General features: G+C 45.2%; 1 protein-coding gene across 1 annotated transcript; it reads right to left on the bottom strand.

Moving 5' to 3' along the window:
- Positions 1-3,373: 3,373 nt before the first annotated feature.
- MRO (maestro) lies at positions 3,374-22,108 on the bottom strand. Its single transcript, XM_059039818.2, has 7 exons — positions 21,566-22,108; positions 11,535-11,637; positions 10,113-10,259; positions 8,880-9,062; positions 6,247-6,402; positions 5,076-5,183; positions 3,374-4,362 (listed from the first exon to the last, which is right to left on the bottom strand). Exons 2-7 carry the CDS (start codon positions 11,631-11,633, stop codon positions 4,309-4,311), a joined length of 747 nt encoding a protein of 248 aa, XP_058895801.2. The 5' UTR covers positions 11,634-11,637; positions 21,566-22,108; the 3' UTR covers positions 3,374-4,308.
- Between the last annotated feature and the right edge of the window lie 4,318 nt (positions 22,109-26,426).

Below are 26,426 nucleotides of genomic sequence, written 5' to 3'. Positions count from 1 at the left end.
AACCAAAGATCCTGTGTGCCTCAACAAAGATCCCGTGTGTAGCAACTAAGACCCGATGCGGCGAAAAAGTAAAGAAAAAAAAATGCCACAGAAGGACAAAGGCAAACACATACTACTGAGAGTGAACAATAACCATCCCAAGCTTTCCAAATATATCACTTTATACAACAATAGGCATTTAATTTTTACCTTGAAGTTTAAAAGAGCATTTAATTTTTACCTTGAATTTTAAAAGAGCATTTTGTCATGTGTTTTATGATTGTAAAAGTCATACATGCTTATTGCAGAAAACTTGGAAAATATAGAAGAGCAGAAATATGTGTCTGCCTTATTTACCAACACTACCTGCTGGCTCTCCTGCTCGGCGGCCCGTTCCTCTTTACAAACCACACTCTAGTGTTCTTATAACGTGTAACGCATTCCCTCAATTACTCCGCAGGATTCTGTTCACACCGATGACCAGTACTGATCACACTTGTTAGGTCCTCAACTTCCTTCTGTGTCTTTTTCTCTCCCTTCTCCTTTCCCTTTAAAAAGACCGATTTCATGAGCGACCTGAAAGCAGGGACCAAGTTTTATGCACACCCCTCCCTGACCACTTAGCATGGTAGCAGCTGAACTTTCCTCTCTCTTTCATTCATTCAACTGTCCTGTGTCTAGTGTTTCAAAGTAAGAAATGTCAAAGCACTGTCTTTAGGTTGGCATTCAAGTTAACAGGCATCTCATGGGGGAAGAAAAACTTTAAATACATAAGCGTAAAAGCAACCTGTAAATTGGTTATAAGGAGAGAAATGATTACGCTCACTTGTCAAAACGGGCTCCTCCCAAGGGGCAATAGCTTCAGATGAATTTCTGACTTTTCCCCCCAATCAACATTCATTTACTAAGCACCTACTGAGCACCTTTGAGGTCATATAGGAGATACAAAAATATACAAGATAGGGCACAATCCTTAGCAGCTTCAATCTAACAAAGGGGGAAAAGATCTGTAGGTTAAAAAACTTTCAAATGAGGTAAAGCATGTTAAGTGGCAGAAGATTGCTAGAATATTCTGGGCATTCAGAGATGCCAGTTCTTTCCTGATTGAGGGGATCAGGCATTTGACCTGGGTCTTGGAGTAGGGACAAGAAATACACGCGAGATGTATGTGTGTGTACGTGTGAGTGTGCCTGGGTGTGGGAGTGAAGGGATTTGAAGCAGAAAGTACAGACTGAGCAAAGGCAGGGAACCTAAGAGATCTAGCAGTGTTTAGGGACAAGATGGGCCAAACTTCACCGAAGCAAAGAGAGTTACGGAAGAAAAAGCTGGAAAGGAAAAGTGTGAGCCCATGGATGAGAGCCCAGAATGGCAAACTGATGTTTGGACTCTATTCCCATTAGTTTGGAACTATTCAGTCATTTAGCAAATGTTTCCTTATCATCTGCTATGTGCTGGGTGGTGGGATAGATACAGTGAGATACGGAAAGAAAAACAAGGCATGGGCCCTTGCTCTCCATGTTGACATTCCATAACGACATAACTTTCTAGAAGTATAAATTCAAAGAGGACTTATTAAGAGCAAAACAAAACTGGCCAAAAGCGACAAGGAATTTTGTTGTTGTTGTTGTTACTTATTGCTGAGTGACAAACTATCCCAAAAGTTAGCGACTTAAAATAACACTCACTTGATTACTTACTCACAATTCTGCAATTTGGGATGGGCTTGATGGAGACAGCTGGTCTCTTTTCCACATGATGACAGCTGGAATAGCTTGAACGACTGGGGTCTGGCTGGAATGGCCAACTTGGGTCATATGTCTGGGTCTCAGACCTCACCATGGGTTGGTGTTGGCCTGCACCCCCCAGGCCTGCAAGCCTTGTAGTTGCCCAGCCGTGAGGCCAAAGAAAGAGCCTGGAGACGGCGGCGGGGACGTCTATTGGACAGGGGGATCTTACACAAAGTGTCCTGGAGCAACACCCCACCGGGTGCAGCAGACTCCAAGCAGGACGTGCCAGCAGTCTTGCTACTCGGGGGAGAAGGAGGCTACCATTTATAGGCGGAATTGACATCAGGTGGGCTCATTGGTTACCAGGGTCTAATTAAGCCCTATAATTAAGAGGATTGGAGAGTCATGTGAGTGAAGCAGGGTCTGGCTGAGGAGGGCATGTACGGAGAGCAAGAGAATAGCCATCCTGAGTGGCTGAACCGTATAGTTGGGTTCCTCAGTTCTCCTCCACGTGGCATCTCCGTGTGGTTAGCTTGGTCTTCCTTCCAAAATGGAGACTTCAGACATTCTTCTTCATTTCTGGTAGTCTGGCTTCTTACATGGCAGCTGGCTTAACCCAGACTGCAAAAGAGGAAGATGTTGGACTCCTAAAGCATAGCCTAGAACTAGCACATGGCACTTCCAGAACATGCTAATGGTTAAAGCAGGTCCCACAGCCAGCCCAGATCTGAGGGGAGAGATTTACACAAGGACATGAGTATCAGGAGGCATGATTCATTGGAGGCCACCAAAGCAACAGTCTACCACAAGTATTAAAGTCAAATAATTCAACAGCACCTTCCACAATTTTAATCAACTGAGGGGCATTCAGTGCACAGGTGTTTGTACTCTAGGGCATGTAACCTGCCTGCCCCTCTCTACCCCTGTCTTTTTGAATGCTGGCAGAATGCAGTCATTTCTCACACCACTTACTGTTCACTTACTAGAACTGCATCAGATTCTAGAATGAACCAACCTTGCAACATAGTTTCAAACAGGCCAACATCTAGGAAGGAAGAGGGCTCTTAGCTCAGAAGCATCTCACCAGCTCACTCCTGAGCCTGGTTCACTCCCAAGAGCTCCTGGTCAAGTACCCAAGCTTCAAAACAGGAAGAAAGAAACCTCATTCATGTCTGGCTCCAACTGCCCCTTCGGCCACCTCCCACCTCCCGTGTCTTCTAGGACACACCTCGCCCCTCATCTGTGTTACATGGTCCTGTCTCTGGAGAGCGAGGGAAGAAAAAAAACTGAGCTCCTCGTTCTCAGACTGACATTAAGATCCCTCTGTAGCATGTGTGACCTTCTTGTGTTTTCCATTTTCAATACTGGACATAGTTGTTCCAGGTATGACCCAAACGCCAAGTTCAGTGGTAGTAACAGGATTTCTGGGAGAAGCTTGGGTAGCAATCTGGTTGGAGGGAAGGTGAGAGGGACTCTGAGAGTTTTCTTGAAACTTTTTATAAGAGTAATGTGACCCTACTTATAACTAGGATTGATCACCAACAAATTGACATAATAGCCAAGACATGATTAATAAATATATACACTTAGCTCACAAATTAAATAAAAATGTGTACTTAGTACATACAAAAGCGAAAGTTAACTGAGTCAAACAGAAGGGCAGAAATGGCGGGTTTTAAAAATTTCTTTTATTTTTTTACATTTCTAACCATACGTCAATTATTCCATAACAAGGCATGGATGGCCTTGTTCGATGACCGAACGTAGGCTCCAGAAGTCAGGGTTTGAATTCCAGCTCCATCAATTACTGGTCATCTTGGTCAATTTCCCTGTACCTTAGTTTTCTCATCTACACAATGAGGGTAGTAATAGTACCGTTCTCACAGCTTGCTGTGAGTATTAAGTAATACTTGCAAAGCACTTAAAGAGTGCCCAGTAAACTACAAACATTCTTAATACATGTTATTCATTATTATTATTCCACACATTACCATTAACTTGAGGTTTTTCAACACATGTTCATTGTTTTTTTTCTCTTTATTAATTCTTGTTTGAAATGATCTTGGAGGCACTGACTGTTGAAGATGATGAGAAGCTAATGATCCCCCTCCACACCAACGTCTTGGTACCTTGGCCAACTTTAAATAGGTCTCACCAAGAAAAGGTGTTAATAGCAAATGGCAAAGTATCAATAGCAGATTTTAAAAAAAACCAAAACAAAACACTTCAGGTAGTAGTTATTCCCCTAAGCCTTAGAAATTAAAAGTAAAATTAGAAATAAAAATTGGTGACAGAAAGATCCTTAAGAAGAAAATAGCTGAGAAATAAGCACTGAATCTACATATACTTTAAACGTTTTAAAGTATGCACCTTCTCATCAAATTTGTGTGGGGAGAAAATGAGACATATAAAAGCTATTTAGAATTTCCTTTGGGTGTAATTATACAATTCCACAGTATTATTTTTTGCCATCAATTGCTTTCCCAACATCCCCTTTTCTATCATAATCACAAGAAGCAGCAGAAGCATCCAAAGAGTTAAAAGGGAGAATATCAGCCCCCAACAATGTGTTCACTGGAACCATTTCCCTGCTGCTCTGTGTTTACAAGATTTTATTTGCATAGAAGAACTGCAGGAGCTCTGGATGATAGTGGCTCTGAAAGAAATTGGCAAAGGAACACGTGAGGAAGGGAGTCAGTAAACCTCCTTGACTCTAGAACGAGTAGACAGTTGTCAAAGGCAGAACATGAGGATAAACAATCTTCAGATTCTCAGAGGAGGAGGCATCATTATCCAAATGATGATCTAAGCTGGAACTGCCAATATGTTTCACCCAACGATCTAAGCTGGAACTGTCAATATACTTCACCCAATGATCTAAGCTGGAACTGCCAATATATTTCACCCAACGATCTAAGCTGGAACTGTCAATATACTTCATCCAACGATCTAAGCTGGAACTGTCAATATACTTCATTCAACGATCTAAGCTGGAACTGTCAATATACTTCACCCAATGATCTAAGCTGGAACTGCCAATATATTTCACCCAATGATCTAAGCTGGAACTGCCAATATATTTCACCCAACGATCTAAACTGGAACTGCCAATATATTTCACCCAACGATCTAAGCTGGAACTGTCAATATACTTCACCCAACGATCTAAGCTGGAACTGCCAATATATTTTATGCATAATCCTCTGGGTGTTTTGCCATTTACATCACATTATGGGTCAATTACAGTTGAAACATACTTGGCCTGAGTTTTTTTAGGGGGGTAACTCCCTGGTGTGCCCAATCACCTTCTGCATTAACACTGGGAGGGCAGGGAACCTGGGAGAACCTCTCCTGCCCTCGCTCACTCACCAGCTGCCGGCATAGTTTAGGGTTCCTTTGATCCTCTTCACTCTGGAAGCTGTAGTCCTTCCTTTGTCTCAGATACGGAGAACAGGCTTGAAAAGTTGTTTTGCAAGCCTGAGAGAAATAATATTACCATCTTATTGTCAACAATATTAGAGAGTTGTATAATACCAAGCAAGGAAAAGTGTTGCACCCAATCTGTGGTCTGGGGGCCACTAAGAGTGAAAGTAACTTCCAGGAAGTTTGAAAACGTGAATCTTAAAGGATTTATGCTTATAAAATGACCATGTCTATAATCTGGGTCTGGTGGAGAGGGCAAAGCTTTACAGTTTATCACAGCCCTTATTGTCTCATCCAAAGTAGTGCTGGGGGCTTCCCTGGTGGTGCAGTGGTTGAGAGTCCGCCTGCCGATGCAGGGGACACGGGTTCGTGCCCCGGTCCGGGAAGATCCCACGTGCCACGGAGCGGCTGGGCCCGTGAGCCATGGCCGCTGAGCCTGCGCGTCCGGAGCCTGTGTTCCGCAACGGGAGAGGCCACAACGGTGAGAGGCCCACGTACCGAAAAAAAAAAAAAAGTAGTGCTGGATTCCTAAATTCAATCTCAACCTTTCTCTCCCTTTCTCTCTCCCCCTCCCTCATGCGTGACCTTAAAGAAGACAGGTGATTTGGTGGAACCTTTGCTCCTGATGATTTTGAAACACTCACCTGCTCCAAAGCAGCCCCGAGATTGATCCAATCCCGTTAGGACACATTTTCTCCAAGAATTAAACAAAAGCTTCATAGGAAACTAAGAAGCCAAGGGTGGGAAATCTGTACCAGGTGCAGTGACAAAAGCTAACTGGGTATGAATAAATCTCCTCTGATAGGAGGTGCTGCCCCACGGAGCAAGCAGCACCTCCCTCCCCCCCCCCCCATTAACCTGAGGGTATCTGATATTCACAGGTGCTGGGACCGGGCAAGTGGGGCAAGAGCAAATGGAAAATAACACTACTGCTCAGAGAGAGATTAGCCGTCGAGGAGGCACTTTCTCCAGGATTCACATGGATACGCGGCTGAATGTCCGTAACTGAACTGGCAGGAACTGAGGTCCTGGCATCTCGACTCGGCAGGGCTGCATTCCAACTCCCTTGAGGAATGGCATTGAGGTTTCATGCTGTTGGTTAGAGTCACGGACTTACCTTGGCAACCTGGGGGTTCCTATCCTGTAAATGGGTCAGGAGAGAATCCTGAGTCTGCTTCACTTGACTGGTGAAAAATCTCTTCCATTTCCGCCCAGCAAAGGCAGCCAGTTGCCCAAACAAGACAAAGGCCGAGTATCTCAGGCTGTCATTCTCCTGTGGGTCCCCCGTGAACAAAACAACAAACCTCGGGTCAGTACCAAAAGGCAGCTGCATCAGAGAACAGCACAGCCCTGGTTCCTGGCTGCTTGTTACAGCTGGGACATCACATCCAGTCTATGGCACTCAGCCAGCCGGGCTCCGGAACAGAGTGGAGACGGGCTGAGTCTTCAGTGAACCTCTTCTTCAGCAGACGAGAGGGTTAGACTGGGGGCTCACTGGTGCTACTCCCAGCTTCGCAGCTTTTTTCTTCATTACTTAACATTTTGGAGATTGATTATATTTACTTGGTTCGAAATTCAAAATAACCACAAAGGTTTATAAAAAAGTAAGTCTCCCTTCCTACACCTCTCCACCTGCCACCAAATTTCCCTCCCTACAAAGTCATAAATTTTGTGTGATTCCTCCAAAAAATAAAGAAGAGAAAAATGAAATACATATCACATAGCCCTTTCCCACATTTTTAAACAAATGGTTGTGGACCATCCCACTGTTATACACCTTGACTTTTCATCATTCTCTCTGGGAGCTCTTTCCATGCTCTTTCCAGCTCTTTTACGTATCGACGTAAAGGGATTTTTTTTTGGCTGTACCATAATTCATTCGACCCAGCCCCTGCTTACTACTTCCAGCATGTTTGCCAGGCCACCTCTCTTTACCGTCGTCTGAGTTTCTCTCACCTGCAGCAGAAATAACAATTCTGTTTCTCCCCTGACGCCCTGCCAGCTCTCCCTGCTTTGGGTCTGATGCGCTGGTTTGTCCTTGACTGCAAGTCAATGGCTTCGGCCCTCCCTCCCTCTCCCAGGGGAGCTGTCTGGTCCCAGTATCTCCCTGCTCAGGTGAGGAGACGGAGGCCCAGGGCATTTCAGTGATTCACCTAGAGTCACACCATCAGGGAACAGCGAACCAGGGTAGCAACTCAGCCTCCTGACTCATGGTGAAGGGATTTTTATATCAATGTTTCTTGATCTTGTCCAGTTCCAAGTGAACCAGAAAGGACTGGTCTGGGACAGGCCTCCTCACCCAGAAACGGGGGTCACAGACACTCAGCAAGCGTGGAGACCACTGATCATCTTCTGAAGTATTTAAAACAAGTTTTTAGCACACATGACACATACAGAAACTGCTTTAGCGTTGCACTCTCTTCACTGTTCTACCTGTGTGTGTGTGTGTGTGTGTGTGTATGTGTTTAATTGTATGTGTTTAACTCAATTCAACTAGCACTTATGGAGAACTAACTCTACCTGAAGCATGACCCTAACGCTGTGAGATGTGCTGAGATGTGTAAGGGGGTGCCTGTCCCCCTGGGAGCACAGCCCCGGCAGGCAGTGAAGAGCACTAGGACGGGAATGCAAACTGTCAGAAACGACTCCCCATGATTATTCCCAGGTTTCACCGTGACAAGGAGTTTCTGATCCAAAACCACAGTCGACCTGGGTTTAAAAAATACTTGCGTGGCAAACAAGCCCTGGCCATTGAGATGGCACCTCCAGAGAGATTGAGAGACACTTACCCGGAGATATCTACTTATATTCCAGGGAGGTGGAGTAGAGACCTTCCTCTCCCAGCCCCAGAGAGGGCTGGTTTACATCCCAGGGCAAAGGCCTCTCTGCCTCTCTGAGCGGGAGGAGAGGCAAATGTCCCAGCAGCTCCTCGATATGCTCCAAGTTTTATAATCTCGAGGTTTCTCTTCCTCTCGTGAGGTGCAGGCACCCCGCTTTCGCTGGGTTACTCCTGGGGAATTAGGTGTTGGGAACTCATGCAAGACGCTCTGTGAGTAAATGCAAGTTCCCTGTCCGTCTCTCTGTCCCCTGTTCTAAAGGTCTTATCTTTCTGTGTGAGTGTGCATGTGTGTGTGCGTATGTGTGTGTAACTTGGGCAAGCTAACTGATTAGCATCTGAGTCCTCGCGTTTTCTGTATCTGTGCACTTTTTGCTCCACCTGCCTTGTCACCCGGCAGTTAAGAGTGCAGACCCTGGGCAAAGGGCCTGGCTTCATATCCACTTACTGGCTCTGTGAACCATGGGCAAGTTACCTAATCTTTCTAGGCCTTGGTTTCCTCCTCTGTAAAGTGAAGATAACAGTTCCTGCCTCACAGGGCTGTTGTGAAGATTAGATGAGCCAATCCGTGTAAATTGCCCGGCACTGAGCCTGGCACGCTAAGTGTGTAAGGGCTCACTAGGTGCAAACCACTCTCATTGTTACATTTATAAGAGAGCATTGAGTACACACGCATGCATCACCATCATCAGTGTATACGTACTCGCTGCTCTATTACAGTGAAAGCTCCTTGCGGAGTGGTGATGAAATCCTACATGTCTTTATACGTCTTCCATAACCCCCAGCACAGGACCAATCTCTCAGCAAGATTTCTTAATAGTGAACAACAGAGGCCTTGTTTCCTGAGCAACGCCCCAACCAGGGCTCACATTTGACTTTAAGAACCTGGGATCTTCCTGCGTTGTCTCACTTACATCATCTAACAAAGTCCTGGTCCGAAGGGTGACGTCTATGAAGAAGAAGCCCAAGCCTTTCCCCCGGGTCTTGCCCAGGATGACACTCAGGGTCTTCAGGCTCTCGTGGATGACTTCAGAACTCACGGGGTCATACAGTCCATGCACCAGCAGGTCCAGGACAATCATTTTATACTTTCTCACCTGTTACCAAGGTTTGGAAAGCATTAGCAGCACAGGAGTTGCTCCCCATGAGTTGAAAAGTATCTCCACTCCTAATCTTCCAATAACCCGGGACTTGGACTAAGAGGCCATGGCTTTCTTCAGCTCCTGCTGCCACAGCTCTCAGCAAAATACAAATGCTTCCATTAACCCGACCCAAGAGCCCAATTCGGTCTTGGAAGGAGAGCAGTCTGGAGCGTGGCCTATGGGTGGGTGAGGCCGGGGAGGGCACGTCAAGGAGGGTGGTGGACCTGGACGATCTAGCGATCTGGGTGTATTGGGTGCCTTTACAGGGGATAAGGCAAAACGGTCACTCAAGTTTACAGATGCTGAAGGAAGAGGTGGGGAAAACATCTTTTACTAAACAAGCTTTAATTATTAGAAAAATTAAATTCACCGGAGGGTGATGTCCAGCTGTGTGTTAATCCTGCCTGCAGCTCTGTTTCCCAAGGCTGATGATACTGAGATGTGATGACCCTAATATGACCCCAAATGAGTCATGTGTGCCTTTGTACAATCTCCTTCCCTTGAGTGTGTAAGGAGCCAGTGACTTGCTTGTGGCCTCTCAAACATGACTGTGGTGACAGACGTCATTCCCATGGTTCCCTTACATTATGTCATCTAGCAGACAGGAGTGGGAGACACTCTCCCACTGGCCGTGAAGAAGGGAGCTGCCGTGTTGTTAGAGGGTGGCCTCCAGGAGCTGAGGGCGGCCACTCAGCAAGCAAATAGGGACCTTAGTCCTACAACTAGAAGGAAATGAATTCTTCCAACAGCCACATGAGCTTGGAAGATGACCCTGAACTTCAGAAAGGAATGCAGTCTGGCCCGCACCTTGATGGCAGCCTTGCAAGACCTTGAGTAGGGGACGTAGCTAAGTGGTACCTGGACTCCTGACCCAAGGAAACTGTGAGATAACAAACCCTGATGTACTGTTACACAGCAGTAGACAACTAGTACATGAAGCCCCCCATCGCAGTGCTGAGGACTCCAGGCCATGAGGGCTGGCCAAGTGCCCCCTGCCCTTCCTACCTTGTCCGGGGTCTCACAGGCCATAGTTCCCAGGCCTCTCATTGCCATATGATGATTTTGAACACTGGGGTCCCAGGCTCTCTCTGCCAAGCTGAAAAACACATTCTTCAGAGGCTCCCGCTTCTGGAGTCTCAGTTTCCAAGAGACCTGGGTGGCGGGTCAAAAATGTATTGATTTGGGAGTGTTCGGAGTCACACCCTACCCATCCGCCAACCCTAATCCCTCCCTCTAAAGAAAATCCTGTGTTGCCCGCTCAATTTTAATCCTTATTTCTCCACCTAAAGACAGCTGGTTTTTGCTGGGAATATATTTGTTTGATCTACATAATGAAGAAATGGATGGAGGAAGAGGAAAGGGGTGGAGAAAAATAATGCAGAGCTAATGTTGAGGTAAGTTTGGGGGCATTATGGAGAGAGGTGCGTAGGCAGTTGTGGGTGTGACAGAGCTGAGAAAAGGGGGCTTTAGAAGTGTTGATGTGATCTGAGAATAGGGATCCCTTTAAGAGGACAAAGTAAGCTGTGTTCCTCCTGTCTCAGAGTTTCCTTGACCCTTCTCCCTCCCCCAGCCCTTCCCCGTTTTTCTGCTCTACTTTGTAGCCAAAGCTTGAAAGACATGTCTATAGTTGCTTTCTTCAGCTCCTCTCCTCCATTCTCCCTTGAACCTTCTGCAATCAGGTTGATGGCATCCATACCCGCTCCCCACCCCCTCCCCCCAAGTGTAGCTAAATCCCAGGGTCAATTCTCAGAGGTCACCTCACTCAGCCTCTCAACAGCATTTGACACAATTAGCGAAGCACATCTACAGGCATTTCAGGGCACCTGATGGATGTCCTACCTCAGAATGTGAGCATCTGAGCAATTAAGATTAGGAAAAGAAATGCATAAATAATGCAAACTGGAAGCACTGTGTGGCTGATGCAGAAATCTGTACTTCAAGGACTAAACTCTAACTGCAAGGCAAGAGGTAGGCTTTTAGAGCGTTTAACCCCTGATGCTAAGAAGGTCCTGGTGTTCCGCACGTCACAGGACACACCAACATGTGCTGGAGTCGGAACCAAGATCCAGACAAGATCCAAGAACAAACCACTTCCTCACCATCCTTATTAGTGGGTGGGGGCTGGAGAGGAGACCCACAGCCCTATTTGGTATTCAGGTGATTACCAAGTCTCATCAGTATTTCTGAATATTCACTGCAGTTCATTCTATATTTTTATCATTAAGTTTGCAGCAAGCTAAATTCTTCCCACCTCATCTTCTTATCATATAAACATCCTATTCGTGTTAAAAGAGCTGTCATCAAACTTTTTTTTCAGGAGAAGGAAGCTCAGTAGAAGGACTGGAAGGAACCAAACGAAGGCAGAACAGCAGGCGCACAAAGTGGCTGCTGAGCAGGGACATTTGTTCATAATAATTTGTCTCAGACCTTGGAAAAGAAAGCTATCACCGATGTCCTTTCCTTCTTGGGCTGGGCAGTGGGGATGGAAAGGGACTGGTCCAGGATTCTTCTCTGTCTTTGGTCCATGGAACTAAAAAAAGAACAAATCATCACATGAGCCACAAACACTCTTTGAAGCCTCATCATTAACAAGCATCGTCACACAAAGCCCTGTGCCAGGGTAAGAGTGTAAAGAAGCCGCATCCCTGAGGCCTCCTCAGGGCGTCACCTTGGTGCGCAGATGGAAGAGTCGCATCAAAAGATAAAGAGCAACACCAACATCACGAATCATCAGGGAAACGCAAACCAAAACCACAATGAGGCGGGCTTCCCTGGTGGCGCAGTGGTTGAGAGTCCGCCTGCCGATGCAGGGGACGCGGGTTCATGCCCCAGTCCGGGAGGATCCCACGTGCCGCGGAGCGGCTGGGCCCGTGAGCCATGGCCACTGAGCCTGCGCGTCCGGAGCCTGTGCTCCGCAACGGGAGAGACAACGACAGTGAGAGGCCCGCGTACTGCAAAACAAACAAACAAACAAAAAAACCACAATGAAGGATCACCTCACACCTCTCAGAGTGCACTGTCGGTCAAAGACTGCAGTGGGTTAGGACTTATTTCTTGAGGAACTGGGTGGTGAGCAATGCTCTTTTTTTTTTTTTAATAGATCTTTACTGGAGTATAATTGCTTTACAATGTTGTGTTAGTCGCTGCTGTATAACAAAGTGAATCAGCAATATGTATACATATATCGCCATATCCCCTCCCTCTTGAGCCTCCCTCCCACCCCTCTAGGTCATCGCAAAGCACCAAGCTGATCTCCCTGTGCTATGTGGCTGCTTCCCACCAGCCAACTATTTTACATTCGATAGTGTATATATGTCAATGCTATTCACACTTCGCCCCAGCTTCGCCCTCCCACCCCATGTCCTCAAGTCCATTTTCTATGTCTACCTCTTTATTCCTGCCCTGCAACTAGGTTCACCAGTACCATTTTTCTCTTTTTTAGATTCCATATCCGTATGCGTTAGCATATAGTATTTGTTTTTCTCTTTCTGACTTACTTCACTCTGTATGACACACTCTAGGTCCATCACCTCACTACAAGTAACTCAATTTCGTTTCTTTATATGGTTGAGTAATATTCCATTATATATATATGTCATATCTTCTTTATCCATTCATCTGTTGATGGACACTTTGGTTGCTTCCATGTCCTGGCTATTGTAAATAGTGCTGCAATGGACATTGTGGTACATGCCTCTTTTTGAATTATGGTTTTCTCAGGGTATATGCCCAGTAGTGGGATTGCTGGGTCATGTGGTAGTTCTAGTTTTAGTTTTTTAAGGAACCTCCATACTGTTCTCTATAGTGGTTATATCAATTTACATTCCCACCAACAGTGCAGGAGGGTTCCCTTTTCACCACACCCTTTCCAGCATTTATTGTTTCTAGATTTTTGGATAATGGCCATTCTGACCGGTATGAGGTGATACCTCATTGTAGTTTTGATTTGCATTTCTCTAATAATTAGTGATGTTGAGCATCTTTTCATGTGCCTCTTGGCCATCTGTATGCCTTCCTTCGTAAAATGTCTATTTAGGTCTTCCACCCATTTTTTAACTGTATTGTTTGGGTTTTTTTGCTATTGAGCTCCATGAGCTGTTTGTATATTTTGCAGATTAATTCTTTGTTGTTTCATTGCAAATATTTTATCCCATTCTGAGGGTTGTCTCTTTGTCTTGCTTATGCTTTTCTTTGCTGTGCTAAAGTTTTACGTTTAATTAAGTCCCATTTATTTATTTTTGTTTTTATTTCTGTTACTCTAGGAGGTGGGTCAAAAAGGATCTTGCTGTGGTTTATGTCTAACAGTGTTTTTTCCTATGTTTTCTTGTAAGAGCTTTATAGTGTCTGGTCTTACATTTAAGTCTTTAATCCATTTGGAGTTTACATTTGTGTATGGTGTTAGGTAGTGTTTTAATTTCATTTTTTACATGTAGCTGTCTAGTTTTCCCAGCACCACTCATTGAAGAGGCAGTCTTTTCTCCATTGCATGTTCTTGCCTCCTTTGTCATATATTAGGTGCCCATATGTGCATGGGTTTATCTCTGGGCATTCTATCCTGTACCGTTGATCTACATTTCTGTTTTTGTGCCAGTACCATACTCTCTTGATTAGTGTAGCTTTGTAGTATAGCTTGAAGTCAGGGAGCCTGATTCCTCCAACTCTGTTTTTCTTTCTCAAGAGACCCACAAAAACAAATTAAGAAACAAAACAGAAAAAAAAAAAAAAATTAAGAAAATGGTAATAGGAACACACATACCAATAATAACCTGAATGTAAATGGATTAAATGCCCCAAACAAAACAGACTGACTGAATGGATACAAAAACAAGACCCATATATATGCTGTCTACAAGAGACCCACTTCAGACCTAGGGACACATACAGACTGAAAGTGAAGGGATGAAAAAAGATATTCCATGGAAATGGAAATCAAAAGAAAGCTGGAGTAGCAATACTCATATCAGATAAAATAGACTTTAAAATAAAGACTGTTACAAGAGATAAGGAGGGACGCTACATAATGATCAAAGGATCAAACCAAGAAGAAGATATAACAATTATAAATGTTTATGCACCCAACATAGGAGCACCTCAATACACAAGGCAAATGCTAACAACCATGAAAGGAGAAATTGACAGTAACACAATAATAGTAGGGGCTTTAACACCCCATTTACACCCATGGACAGTTCATCCAAACAGAAAATAAATAAGGAAACACAAGCTTTAAATGACACAACAGAGCAGTTAGATCTAATTGATATTTATAGAACATTCCACCCAAAAATGGTAAGACCCACTAAAGTAAATCAGTGCGTCTCAGACTTTAATGTGCACTTGAGTCATCAGAGGAACTTGTTAAAATGCAGGTTCGGACTCAGTGGGTTTCGGGCGGGGGCTCCAGATTCTGCCATTCTTATAAGCTCCCAGGTGACACCAATGCTGCCGGGTCCCAAGTACCACGCTTTGAGGGATGCAAAGTTAGGAGCTCCAAGAGATAAGAGAGGACTGTGGGCTGGAAGAGCTGGTAGAGACGTTCCACTGCTCGTGGGTGAGCTTTAATGGAGAGGCAGAGCGTATTTCACACATTGGGATTCTAATGGGATTCTGCGTAGTAAGTATCATGGTAGTGGTAGTAATAACAGTTAAAATAGGAGAGTGGTAAAAGATAAGGCTACAGGAAGTAACTAAAGGCCAGCTGTGAAGGACTGACTGCTAAAGAGTTTAGTTTTAATTGTATTTTGTAGATAAGAGTGAACCATTGATTTTTTTTTTTTTGAGAGGAAATCCATGTAACATACAATTAACTATGGTTTTTTTTTAACAACATTGTGCAACCACCACATTTATCTGGTCCTAAAACTTTTTCATTACCCCAAAAGAACACCCTAAACCCATTAAGAAATCACTCTCCATTCTGCCCTCCCCCCAGTCCCTGGCAGCCATTAATTGGCTCCCTCTCTCTTTGGATTACCTATTCTGGATATTTAATATAAGTGGGAATCAAATAATATGACTTTTGTGTCTGGACAATATTTCATTATACGGATAGGCTACATTTGTTTATCCATTCGTCTGTTGTTAGACACTTGGGTCGTTTTCACCTTCTGGGCATTGTGAATAGAGCTTCTATGAACAATGGTGTACAAGTGTTTGGTATCTGCTTTCAATTCTTTGGGTATATACCCAGGAATGGAATTGCTGAGACATATAGTGATTCTACGTTTAACTTTTTGAGGAACCGCCAAACTGTTTTCCACAGTGGCTGCAACGTGCAAGGGTTCCAGTTTCCCTACATAATCAACTGTTGTGATTTTCCAGTTTTTAAAATTATTATTATTATATTTAGCCTAGTGGGTGTACAGTGGTATGCCATTATGGGTTTGATTAGCACTTTTTTAATGACTACTGGTGTCTTTTTGTATGTTTGTTTGTGATTTGTGTACCTTTTTCAGAGAAATGTCTTTTCAAATCCGTTGCCCATTTTTAATTAGGTTGTCTATCTTTTGGGTTTTTTTAGTTGTAGAGTTCTTTATATATTCTGGATACTAGACCCTTATCAGATATATGATTTACAAATATTTTTTCCTATTCTGTATGTTGGCTTTTCATTTTCTTGATAATGTTTTTTATGCACAAGAGTTTTTCGCTTTGACAAAGTCTAATTTATCTATTTTCGTTGTTGTCATTGTTGCTCAGGCTTTTTGTGCTATATCTAAGAATCCACTGCCAGCTCCAGTCATGAAGATTTACCCTTATGTTTTCTAAGATTTTTATACTTTTATCTCTTAGGCTGTTGATCCATTTTGAGTCAATTTTTGTGTATGGTGTGCAGTAGGGGTTCAACTTCATCAGAACCATTGACCTTTATTTGTTTTGGTTTTTAATTTTTTTTTTAGTAGGAGAAATAACAGTGGTTCTCAACCCTAGCTGCATTAGAATCCCCTAAGGAACTTTTAAACACTTTAATGCCCTGTCTATACCCCAGACCAAGTCTACCATCATATCTGGAGGTGGGCCTGAGCATCAGTAATTTTTAAAACTCACCAGGTAATTCCAATGGGCAGTCACTGAAATAGGGTGACCAGTGACCAATCATCTTGTTTTGTCCCTGTGATATTGCGATTTATAATAAGAAATATATATTTGGTCTTGGTCCCCATTCCTGGCACAAAACACTTGGAATTTCCTAAGTGATTAAAGATATCTTCTATTATGTTAATGAAGTGACCCTAGATCACCTAAGGGTGGGGGCTGACTGCCAGGGGAACCAATCCTGTAATTAGATGGTTGGAAATTTCAGTCTCACCCTCTCTTCTCCTGGGAGGAGAGGAGGGCTAGAGATTGAGTTCAGTAACCAGTGGTGAATGATTTAAGCAATCGTGCCTAGGTAATGAGGCCTCCACAAATAAACAAAAGGATAGAGAGCTTCCGGATTGGTAACCACATGGAGATTTAGGGAGAGTTGTGCACTTGGAGAGGGCATGGAAGCTCCTTGCCCTCTCCCCCTGTCTTGCCCTATGCATCTCCTCCATCTGGCTGTTGCTGAGTTACATCCTTTTATAATAAACCAGTGATTCAGGAAGTAAAATGTTCCTCTGAATTTTACGAGCTGCTCTAGCAAATTAATCGAACCCAAGGACAGGATTGTGGGAACCTTCAATCTTTAGCATGTTGGTCACAAGCACAGGTGAAAACATGGACTTGTGATTGGCCTCTAAAGTATGGGGACTGAGCCCTTAACCTGTGGGATCTGACGCTATTTTCAGGTAGATAGTGTCTGAGTTGAACTGAATTGAATTGAACTGAATTGCAGGACACCCAGTCAGTATCCACCGAGAACAGGAGAACTGATTGGTGGTGTGCAAAAAACACACATTCAAGCTTGGCCCTGAAGGCTTTCCTGGGACATGAGACTTTCAGTGCTAAGACCAGGAAAGTCCTGGGCAAACAAAGGCAAGTTGGCCACGCTGATTTTACTGGAGTTTGGAACTTATTTAATGCAAGTTACAGATGGAGCCCAGTCCTGTTAAACAGCTGCGCTTTGGAACATTTGACTCTGTTTGACCTGGAGGTACATGGGGATTTGGTTTCTCCATCATCTCTGTGCCCCTCCCCCGCCAGCAGGTTTAGGTCATGCTCTCTTGGTCAGAAGACACTCCAGAGAACCATGAATACACCTCTTTACCCCAGAGCCGCATTCTCTATTTCTTCTCCATCTCTGGCCAGCAGACCTCCCCTCACCATGGAAATGAGGGAGCCCAACCCACACCCCCCACCCCCCAGAAAATTGCACTCGCACTAATTAGCAAGATTTTCTTTGAGTGAAAAGGTGTTCCCATACACTTTACATTAAGCCACTGGTTCACACACCCGAGTCTGCATCAGAATCACCTGGAGGACTCGTTAAAACACAGATTCCCACACCCGGTCCCCAGAGTTTCTGATTCTGTACATCTGAAGCAGGACCCAATAATTTTGCATTTGTAACAAGCTCCCAGGTGATGCTGGGATGCTCCTGGTCTGAGGACCACACTTTGAGAACCAAGGCATTAACAGAAAGAAACCAGTATTACTATGCAATTCCTCTCCAGAACAAGAGGATTTAAAAATTCACACAGGCAGGGGGCTTCCCTGGTGGTGCCAGGGTGGTTGGGGGTCCACTTGCCGATGCGGGGGACGCCGGTTCGTGCCCCGGTCCAGGAGGATCCCATATGCTGTGGAGCGGCTGGGCCCGTGGGCCATGGCTGCTGAGCCTGCGCGTCCGGAGCCTGTGCTCCGCAGCGGGAGAGGCCACGGCAGTGAGAGGCCCAAGTAACGCAAAAAAAAAAAAAAAAAATTCACACAGGCAAAAAACATGCTTGGTTGTTTCTTTCTGGGGAATTTCTGGACACAACCTTCTGTATCAAGGGAACCCGCCACTCCTCAGGTTGAATGCTCTGGATCAGAGCTGGCCGGACAGTGGGTATGGGGAGCTTAGAAGCAGCAAAATTCCCTCAAGCTGATGGTCACTCACCAAGCGGGGCACAGGCCCCATTTAAAAACAGCTGGTGTGCCTGTTCTGAGGCATAAGAAAATCATGCCTGAAGCTTCTCTCCATTGGGAAGGAAAGCAAACGTGGTTCCCTGTTCTTCATACTGGCCTTCTCTTGCAGCATTAGCACAGCAGCTGAGGGCTTTAGCCACCCAAGGCCACTTCCCCAGGCCTCAGAAGCCAAGCATCCTGCCTTGTCACTTCTTAAAAGGCACGTCTAGAATTTAAGGTCATGGAAGGCTCTCAAGCAGAGGAAAGTACATGAGGGTTGAGCGCCCTGCTTGGGAGATTCAGCGTGTGGTTAGAAAAACACAGGGTGGGACTTCCCTGGTGGCGCCGTGTTTGAGACTCCACACTCCCAATGCAGGGGGCTGGGGTTCGCGATTCCTGGTCGGGGAACTAGATCCCATACGCATGCCACAACTAAGACCCGGCGCAGCCAAATAAATAAATAAGAATAGTTTTAATAAAAAAAGAAGGAAAAACACAGGGCTCACCACCTCCCACCTCCTGCCTCCCCAGCACAAGATAAAAACTGTTATCTAGGGCTTCCCTGGTGGCGCAGTGGTTGAGAATCCGCCTGCCGATGCAGGAAACACGGGTTCGTGCCCTGGTCCGGGAAGATCCCACGTGCCGCGGAGCGGCTGGGCCCGTGAGCCATGGCCGCTGAGCCTGCGCGTCCGCAGCCTGTGCTCCGCAATGGGAGAGGCCACAACAGTGAGAGGCCCGCATACCCCCCCCCAAAAAAAAAAAAAAAAAAAAAAAAAAAAACCTGTTATCTAGCTCAATCTCGGGTCGCCAGGGCTCATCTCCATCTTTGGGGCAGAGAAAGCAAAGCATTCTTTGGCTGGGCCTCCTACATCAGAATCCCCCAGAGGGCTTGTTATAAGCCCCAGGCCTGCTCCATAATTACGGGATCAGAGTCTCAGGGAGTAGAGGGCCTGAGCGCTGCCCGTTTTTACAAGGTGCCTTGTGACGGTAGACACACACTGGTGTAGAAGAACCCCGGGAACACTCCAGAGGAAATTAACTACCTCCAGAAGTGGCATACTCCACTCACCTGAGGCCACTGGCAGGAGAGATCCCGGAAGTGGGAGGAGCCGCTGGGGTCAGAGGGCACAAGAGGGGAGAGGTCAGTGTCTTTGCAGAGAACTGGGGATGGTGGGCACATGTTTGTGAAGCACACTGAACTTCTCTTGCGAAATAAAATTAAAATCACATTGAGCTGCACAGGCTATGATTTGTACACACTTCTTGGATACTATTCTTAAATTAAAAGTTTGCTTAAAGAATAAAACAAAAGAAAAGTTCATTCGGGGCTGCAGAGCCCCTTACCTGAGCTTTGTGTCTCCTGAGCTTGCAGCTTCTTAAAGGCCTCCCTCCACCCAAGTGTGCTGCTGCCGGCCGCCCTCCTCCTCTCTGGCAAATTAAGTCCTTTTGACCCAACCCAATCAAACAAACCTGGTGCAATACAGGAGCTCTCAGAGGAATGTTGTAAACAAACTACGAAGAAACAGAGTATATGGATTCAAAGAATTCTCAGGTGTTCATAACTCCACCTACAAACCCACTCGCCCCCAAACAGTCGTTCTTTGCTGGGAGTGTTGGGTCCTCCTTCTGGCAGGTTGCTCTGGGTTTCCCAGGTGACTCGTCTAGTGTGAGCGAGTCCGGGAGGACACCTGGACACCTAAGGCAAGGCTCTGCTTGTAGTTTCATTTATCCCTGTGTACATTCTTCAACAAATTCTTCCCCCTCTGGGAAGTCCTTCCCTCTGTGCTAATGCCCCGTCCCCAATGGGGACAGTTTCACCGTCACCGCGACACTGCAGCTCTTCTCCATTGCCATGTTGTGGTCCTACTTGGTCTTCCTGAACAGACATGGATTTGGGGTGACTTATATGAGTTTTGTGCTTTATGCTGACTCCCAGATGCCTTTGCGAATTTAAATCCTTCTGACTCAAAATATTACGTTCATCGTCAATAATCCTTTAACTTATTAAAGCCAAAATCTATATTATGAAGGCCAAAATTACATAATACTTTGATTTTATCTTTAAAATGAAGGGAAGAAACTGTTAGATTTGTAACAATCCTTCCAACACTGGAGGTATTCATGATAATAATATTAGTAGCTACTATTACTGGACACGTATATACTAGGCACTATCCTTAGCATTTTGTATACACTGCAGGAGAGCCTGTTTAGCTGACCTCTACTTAAGCAACTTGTCAGGTTAACCGTATTCTGCAGGCCCTCCGGGAACGGTACCAACCAATGCTGTGGCTGACAGTGCCCACTGATAACTTCTGCTCCATTAGTCCTCATAGGCTTACCAAGAATCAGTTTATGACAGCTGTACTGGTTAACTGTAATTGTGAAATTTAAATATTATAGAAACTGGTGAAATAGGAGTATACAAAGAAAGGAAGTTGTTTCTGTGAAAGCAAAATTGAATATTTTGGAAGGATTCAACAATGGGAAGCTGCTAAAAATAACTGCTGTCCAATTAGGATTCGTGTGGACAGAAGTTTGGAAACAGTCTTAATAATCTGGAATGATTTACTAGAATTGGGATGATCTTACAGAAAGTGATTTTACATGTGTCTTCCCAGAAGCCTTTAAAGTCTCACTACACTGACAGAAACCAAAACTAGAATTCATAGATGAAGTATTATGCATGTGGCTTGTGCAAGAGAGACATATCAAAAAATGCCCACTAGAGGATCCATGTACAAAGAAAAGGCCATGGCCCTACATAAAAGATTGGGAAATTCTATATTTTAAGGTAAAATATTGCATTACATATCATTTTTTATAATTCATTGCTTTAACCAACTTCTTCCATAAGCTCTCTAAAATCCAGTCCCAATCTCTCAAATAAGAGGTCTTTTCTGTACTTCACTTAACCTTTACAATCATCTTGAGAGGCAGGTTTCCTTATGCCCATTTTAGAGGAGAAACTGGGGCTTAGAGTAATGCAAACAACTCACCCAAAGTAAAATAGCTAGTAGTGGCAGAGCGGAGTTCCAGACTCCAAAATCTATACTTTCCATCACTATGTTCTAAGCCTACATCCAGCTCCTAGACGGTGTCCTGTGTGCTGACCAGGTAAGGACACACGGCAGAGACACTTCAGTTTGAAGCATCCATACCTTCCCTTCAGTCCCCTCCCATCTAAAGCTCTTAATACAGTGATCTTAATATAACGATCTATAATCCATCTATTGATTATAGATGGATTGAAATCGTTTGTGAAAAGAAAAAAACGGCTTCATCAACATTGCCTAGTACATTTTTACAAAGAGAACGTCAGCTCTCTGATACAACGACCTGAGTGGCATTCCGGACGGGACTGCGGAACCCAAGTGGACCTTAGCCTCTTCCCGCCGCAGCCCGGGCCGCCCCAGCCAGCAGCCGGCCCTTACCTGCGGCGGTCACGTGGTGAAGAAGCGCTGTTTGGCCGAAGCTCAGGTCCTGGGCGGCGCGGAGAGCGGCTGTTCCGGGGCAGCAGCCAGATGGGATGGGTCGGGTCAGTTTTCTCAGCCCTGAGTTCCTAACATAGAAGAAGGGAAATGAGAAGGTGAAGCAGGCTCTGTTCAGGATAACGGGTCAGCGCAGTGTTGGAAAGAGAGACTCATATGAGGAAAAAAAAAAAAATCAAAGTTTAGATGGAATTGAAGCGGGGGAGGGAACTGTCCTCTGATCCACAAGGTTGTTCTAGGTGGGAATAAGCATCCCTTGTGCCCTTTACTTCGCCAAACTGTGCTGAGGTGTTTTTCCTCCTTCCCATGCTGTGTTTGCTCCTTATTCGTCCCTCATTCCGAGTCCCACCCACAGTTTCTAAAGAAAAGACTGCCATTCTAGGGTCCTTCCTCTGCACCGAATGAAAGGGCTCTGCCCAGCACCGTTCCCCGTGAGACCACTAGATGGCGGCATCGCTCAATGGACCGGTTCCAGGCGGCCTCCGTACCCAGCAGCCGCTGCAGCGCTTCACTCCCTAATCCCTGTTGGAGCAGCTTTTAATCTCAGGACAAGACACTGTGCTCCAGGCCAAGTAGCTTCATTGTGACTGATTGGTGTACCACCAGCCAAAGCTTTAACCGTTGAAGCCCCTTCCAGCCCAACAAACACCACAGGACCTGAAACGACTGAACTCTCAACAATTTAAATGATTTATTGGGAAAACCAAACCAAAAAAACCCGGGTACTTGCAGATTTGGAGAGCTTCCTTCCCCCTATCCTTCCCTGGACTCTCCATCCAAGTGCGAGAATCCATTTACCAATAATTATTTATTGTCTGGCTCTGTGTTGGGTGATGTGGGCAATGTGTCCTGAAAGGAAAAAGTTATATTTTCAAAGCTCTAAGAGCTTATTGTTATGCTTCATTGACTATTTCTATGTGCCAAACATCGAGGTGAATACTGCATAGACTATCTTGTTTGAGTCTTATGTTAGTACTCTTATTATGATCCGCATTTTCATAATGGGGAAATTGAGGCACAGAGATGACCTTGCCCAAGGTCACACAGTTAATTAGTGGCAGAGTTAGAATTCACCCACAGGCAGGCTTATGTCAGAGACTAGACCCTTAGCCACAATTCTAGGCAGTGGGCAAGTTTGGGAAATCTAACTAGGAGTCAGATGGGCAAATATAAACCAGAGAAGTACATCAGAGTGGAAGGTTGGAAGAAAAAAGCAGAGGGATAGAAAAACCAATGCCCTGAGAAAATAAGAATGAGGCTAAAACAAAGCCCTCTTTGGGTGCACGAGGGCACCAAGGTGACTACCGAGAATGCAATTTCAACAAAGAAGCTAGACTGCAGAGCTCAGGGGCTCTGAGTGTGGAAAGAGGAAATGGAGGCATCTTGCTGCAAAAGGAAGGCAATAAATAGACTAGAAGAGACAGCAAGGTCAAGAAAGGCATTTCGGTTTTGTTGTGTGGTTTTAAAATAGAATAGAGCTTGGGCATGTTTGAAAACAGTTGCAATGGAGCCCTAAGAGGTGGGTAATGCGAGCAGTGAAAAGCGAAATAGGAAGAGCTGAAGGGAGGGATGAAGCGGAAGGGGACAGGGTTAGCTCTGGGGAGGAGGGAGGGAAATGCCTCCTCTTTTTATCTGAAACTGGGAGACAACCGCAGAGATGGAGATCCATCAGCGTGAAAATGAAAGGATGAGCAAGTTCAATTCATCCAAATCAGCCTCCGTCTTCTCAGTACCAGAGTTGGGTTATCTGCCAAGAGTGAGAATAAGATTGAGGAGGTCATATCCTTGCATTGAACTAATCCGTATAGTGCTTAGGATGACCAAAAAGCAGATAAAATTAAACCAGGCCACAGAAGCAGCTGGAGAAATAAAATCTGTGCTGCAAGTATAAGGATTCTCTGCCAAGTCTCACTGGTGACTCAGGGTTGAAATCCCCCCACACACACACCATGGACAGAAATACAGCAGATAGACTCTTAATAACCCCTCGTGTCTAAAGTTTCTTTGTGTTCAGGTGTTGAGACATTTTGCAGAGAAATAATGTCTTCCTCACTTGCCAAACGGGAAAACAAAAGGGCAGACAAGTTTTCCTGGTTGGCTTAAGGTCACAGAGAAAATCAGGGCACAACCAGAATTGGTACCCAGGAGACTTACTGATCCAAATTCAGGTCTATTAAACACTTCCCACAAAAGGCACAGCTAACAGCCCCAAAGAGTCCCAGACACAGCACAAACTTGGGAAGCATCCAGACCAGGACATGATGCCAAAAGAACAAAGGTTCTCCTAACATGGCCTTAGGACACAGCACAGTTCTTCTGGGAATGAGAGGGGAAGTCTCTCTGATAATTCGATTGCAAGAGATTGATGGGCTGATGACATGATGTCCTTCACACACCATAATTATTTAATTTTATTGTTTCACAACCCGGTTTTCACTCTCAATTCATATTTCCCTATTGTCAGAAGTGCAGGGGCTGATGCCACTGGAAAAAAATCAAAAGAGGATAATTATTGAGTCTGTATTATTGATGAAAAGGGTAACAGGCAGAATTAATCAATCAGCAATTCACTCTTGATTTCGACTTGGGAAGTGAAGCAATCAACATGGCTTGATCTCTAGCGTCAGGATTTTCAGAAGCCCGTCCTTGTGCGTAGTCTCATCAGGAAACTCTGTTAAAAGGAATGGTTTTTAATTTCTTCCCTCTCATCTTCTTTCAGGAACTACCCCCAAGTCAGGCCAAACTCTGTCTTGATTTTCACTTCTAAAAAGAAATCAGATCGGCTGTCTGCTGGGGCACTAATTGGGAATGCCAACTTCTCATTCATTCATTCCTTGTTCTTCAAATGCTCATGGAGATCCTACTTTCAACAAGGCGGAGCGTGCATCAGGTGGCACTGTGCCCTCTGGAGACCACTGGGAACGCAGGTGAGATGTGGTCTCGGTAAGGGCCGTAGAGAGGAGGTGACGAAGAGCAGTCCCCCAGGATATCCTTCGTAAAAGAAGGTGCATCAGCACCTGGGCTTACTGGTTTAGCAGGGAGAGGCAGAGAAAAAAGGCAAAGGCGTTCCGGGAGACAGGAGGAGCAGCCACGCGGGGCCCCAGATGGAGGGCCCTGGATGAGCCAGGGAACCTCGTGCCCTCCAGACTCTTCCACGAGCCCCCAGCACTGCTGGGAGCCCAGAGCTGCCCGTGGCAGGCGGACACCCCTGGGGAAGCTCTTCTCAAACGTCACCCGCCCCCCCCGCCCCCCCCCCCGTTCGCTTCCCACTCTACTACCTATCTGGTTTATTTTAATATAAAAGCAATCCTCTTTTTGTTTCAAATCTTTGAGTATAGTAGATGCACGGGGAGAAGCGCCGGGCTTTATCCCTCTTCTTCAAATACCCTCAGGCACAGAGAAGCAGGAACCTACGAAGTCTCTCCAGTTCTACAAACTATGAACAGAAAGCCGCTCTCAGCCGTTTCCTTATCCAGCCCACCGTCCAGCTGTCCGGCCTTCTGTTTTCTTGGTAGTCTTTATTAGTACCGGAATGCGAGAATATATTTCAAACTCTTCTGTAAATAGCCTGCAGAGATCTCTGAAAATGCTTCGCTACTCACTGGACCCAGGAAGTTGACAGAATCATGCAAATCGAGAGGTTCAGATCTCCATGTTCACTGCCCAGACCACCAAAGTGTGCATAATCTAAAAAAAACCTCCGAGTCTCTGAAAGACGTCACTTTGCAGAAGCAATGTGTGCGCCTCCATCGTCACGATGGCGGAATGCCCAGGACAAACGGCGGGGCTGGCACAGCATTGGTGGTGCCTAAAGAGTGCTGAGTTGTTTTCTGCGAATGCTTTAACATGCAGAGAGTAATGCTGAACTTAAGTGCTCTGATGTCAATTCTCTCCGGGCATTGAGCTCATCCAGGTGAACAAAGCCCCAAGATGTGCCTCTGGATTTACAGAGCTCGTGGTCCGATTCACCCCTGCGTGAACTCCCTCTGCTACCATCCCGGGAGCCTTAGTGGAAAAGGGCAGATTGTTGCACAGAAAAAAAGATATCCCAGAAGAAACTGAAGAAGCAAAAATTTATGGTGCAAGAATAAATTCAGCATTAAACAAATGCAAATAAAAGTTAAAAATAAAAAAAAAAAAGAAGAAGAAGAAGTTCAAGTTTAAACACCTTTCCTATCTGAGACATTAATTCACACCATCACCAACACCCCTACTTCCAAAAATTAACCATAAACGTATATAAACATTTTCCAGCCCAACTGGTTAAATCTGTAGCAATCAATGAACTGTGTTGAACTACAAGGTTTAGTAGAATCGGTTGAATCCAGAAAATGTTCTGTGCTGTCTTACCTGAGCTGGGTGCTGAGGCTTCTGCCTCAGGACTCATCCTGATGAAAGGCAAAGTGATTACCCCCAGGAACGCCGCTGTCCTTTAAACAAGCTCGAGGCCAGCTGTAAGCTGCGTTTTGTCCTTGAAGATGAAACATTAAACAGATTAGAGTTTTATAACGAGAGGGAAATACATAATAACACCTTTTTAGGCTGTCTGCCCTGATAGTTGCTAGAGATTCATTACAGTCCATGCTGTTTTGCAAACTTTGAAGATTCTCATGTTAGTTTCCTTTTTCTGCAAGGGCCCAGGGAGAAAGCGACGCGAGCTTCATCCTGGAAGAGAATTGGATCAATAGACAGCACCGTGAGAGGCAGATCAAGACCACGGATATGACCACGTGTCATCTTGTCCCTGCTTTTAACACCCCCAAGCATTCTCATGCTCTTTGTCACATTGTACCCCACAATCCTA

Source organism: Kogia breviceps, chromosome 15 (assembly GCF_026419965.1).
Source record: "Kogia breviceps isolate mKogBre1 chromosome 15, mKogBre1 haplotype 1, whole genome shotgun sequence".
NCBI classification, from domain to species: Eukaryota; Metazoa; Chordata; class Mammalia; order Artiodactyla; family Physeteridae; genus Kogia; species Kogia breviceps.
The sequence above is the reverse complement of the archived record's forward strand: the minus strand, read 5'-3'. Positions and strand labels throughout refer to the sequence as shown.

What these genes read in the sequence shown, in the direction of transcription:
- MRO (XM_059039818.2), bottom strand. Translation starts at nt 11,633, where the DNA reads ATGGACCAAAGACAGAGAAGAATCCTGGACCAGTCCCTTTCCATCCCC. An exon ending in TGATAGCTTTCTTTTCCAAG is followed by an intron (nt 10,260 to 11,534) that starts GTCTGAGACAAA and finishes CCCGCCACCCAG; the next exon opens with GTCTCTTGGAAACTGAGACT. An exon ending in GGAACCCCCAGGTTGCCAAG is followed by an intron (nt 5,184 to 6,246) that starts GTAAGTCCGTGA and finishes TATTTCTCTCAG; the next exon opens with GCTTGCAAAACAACTTTTCA.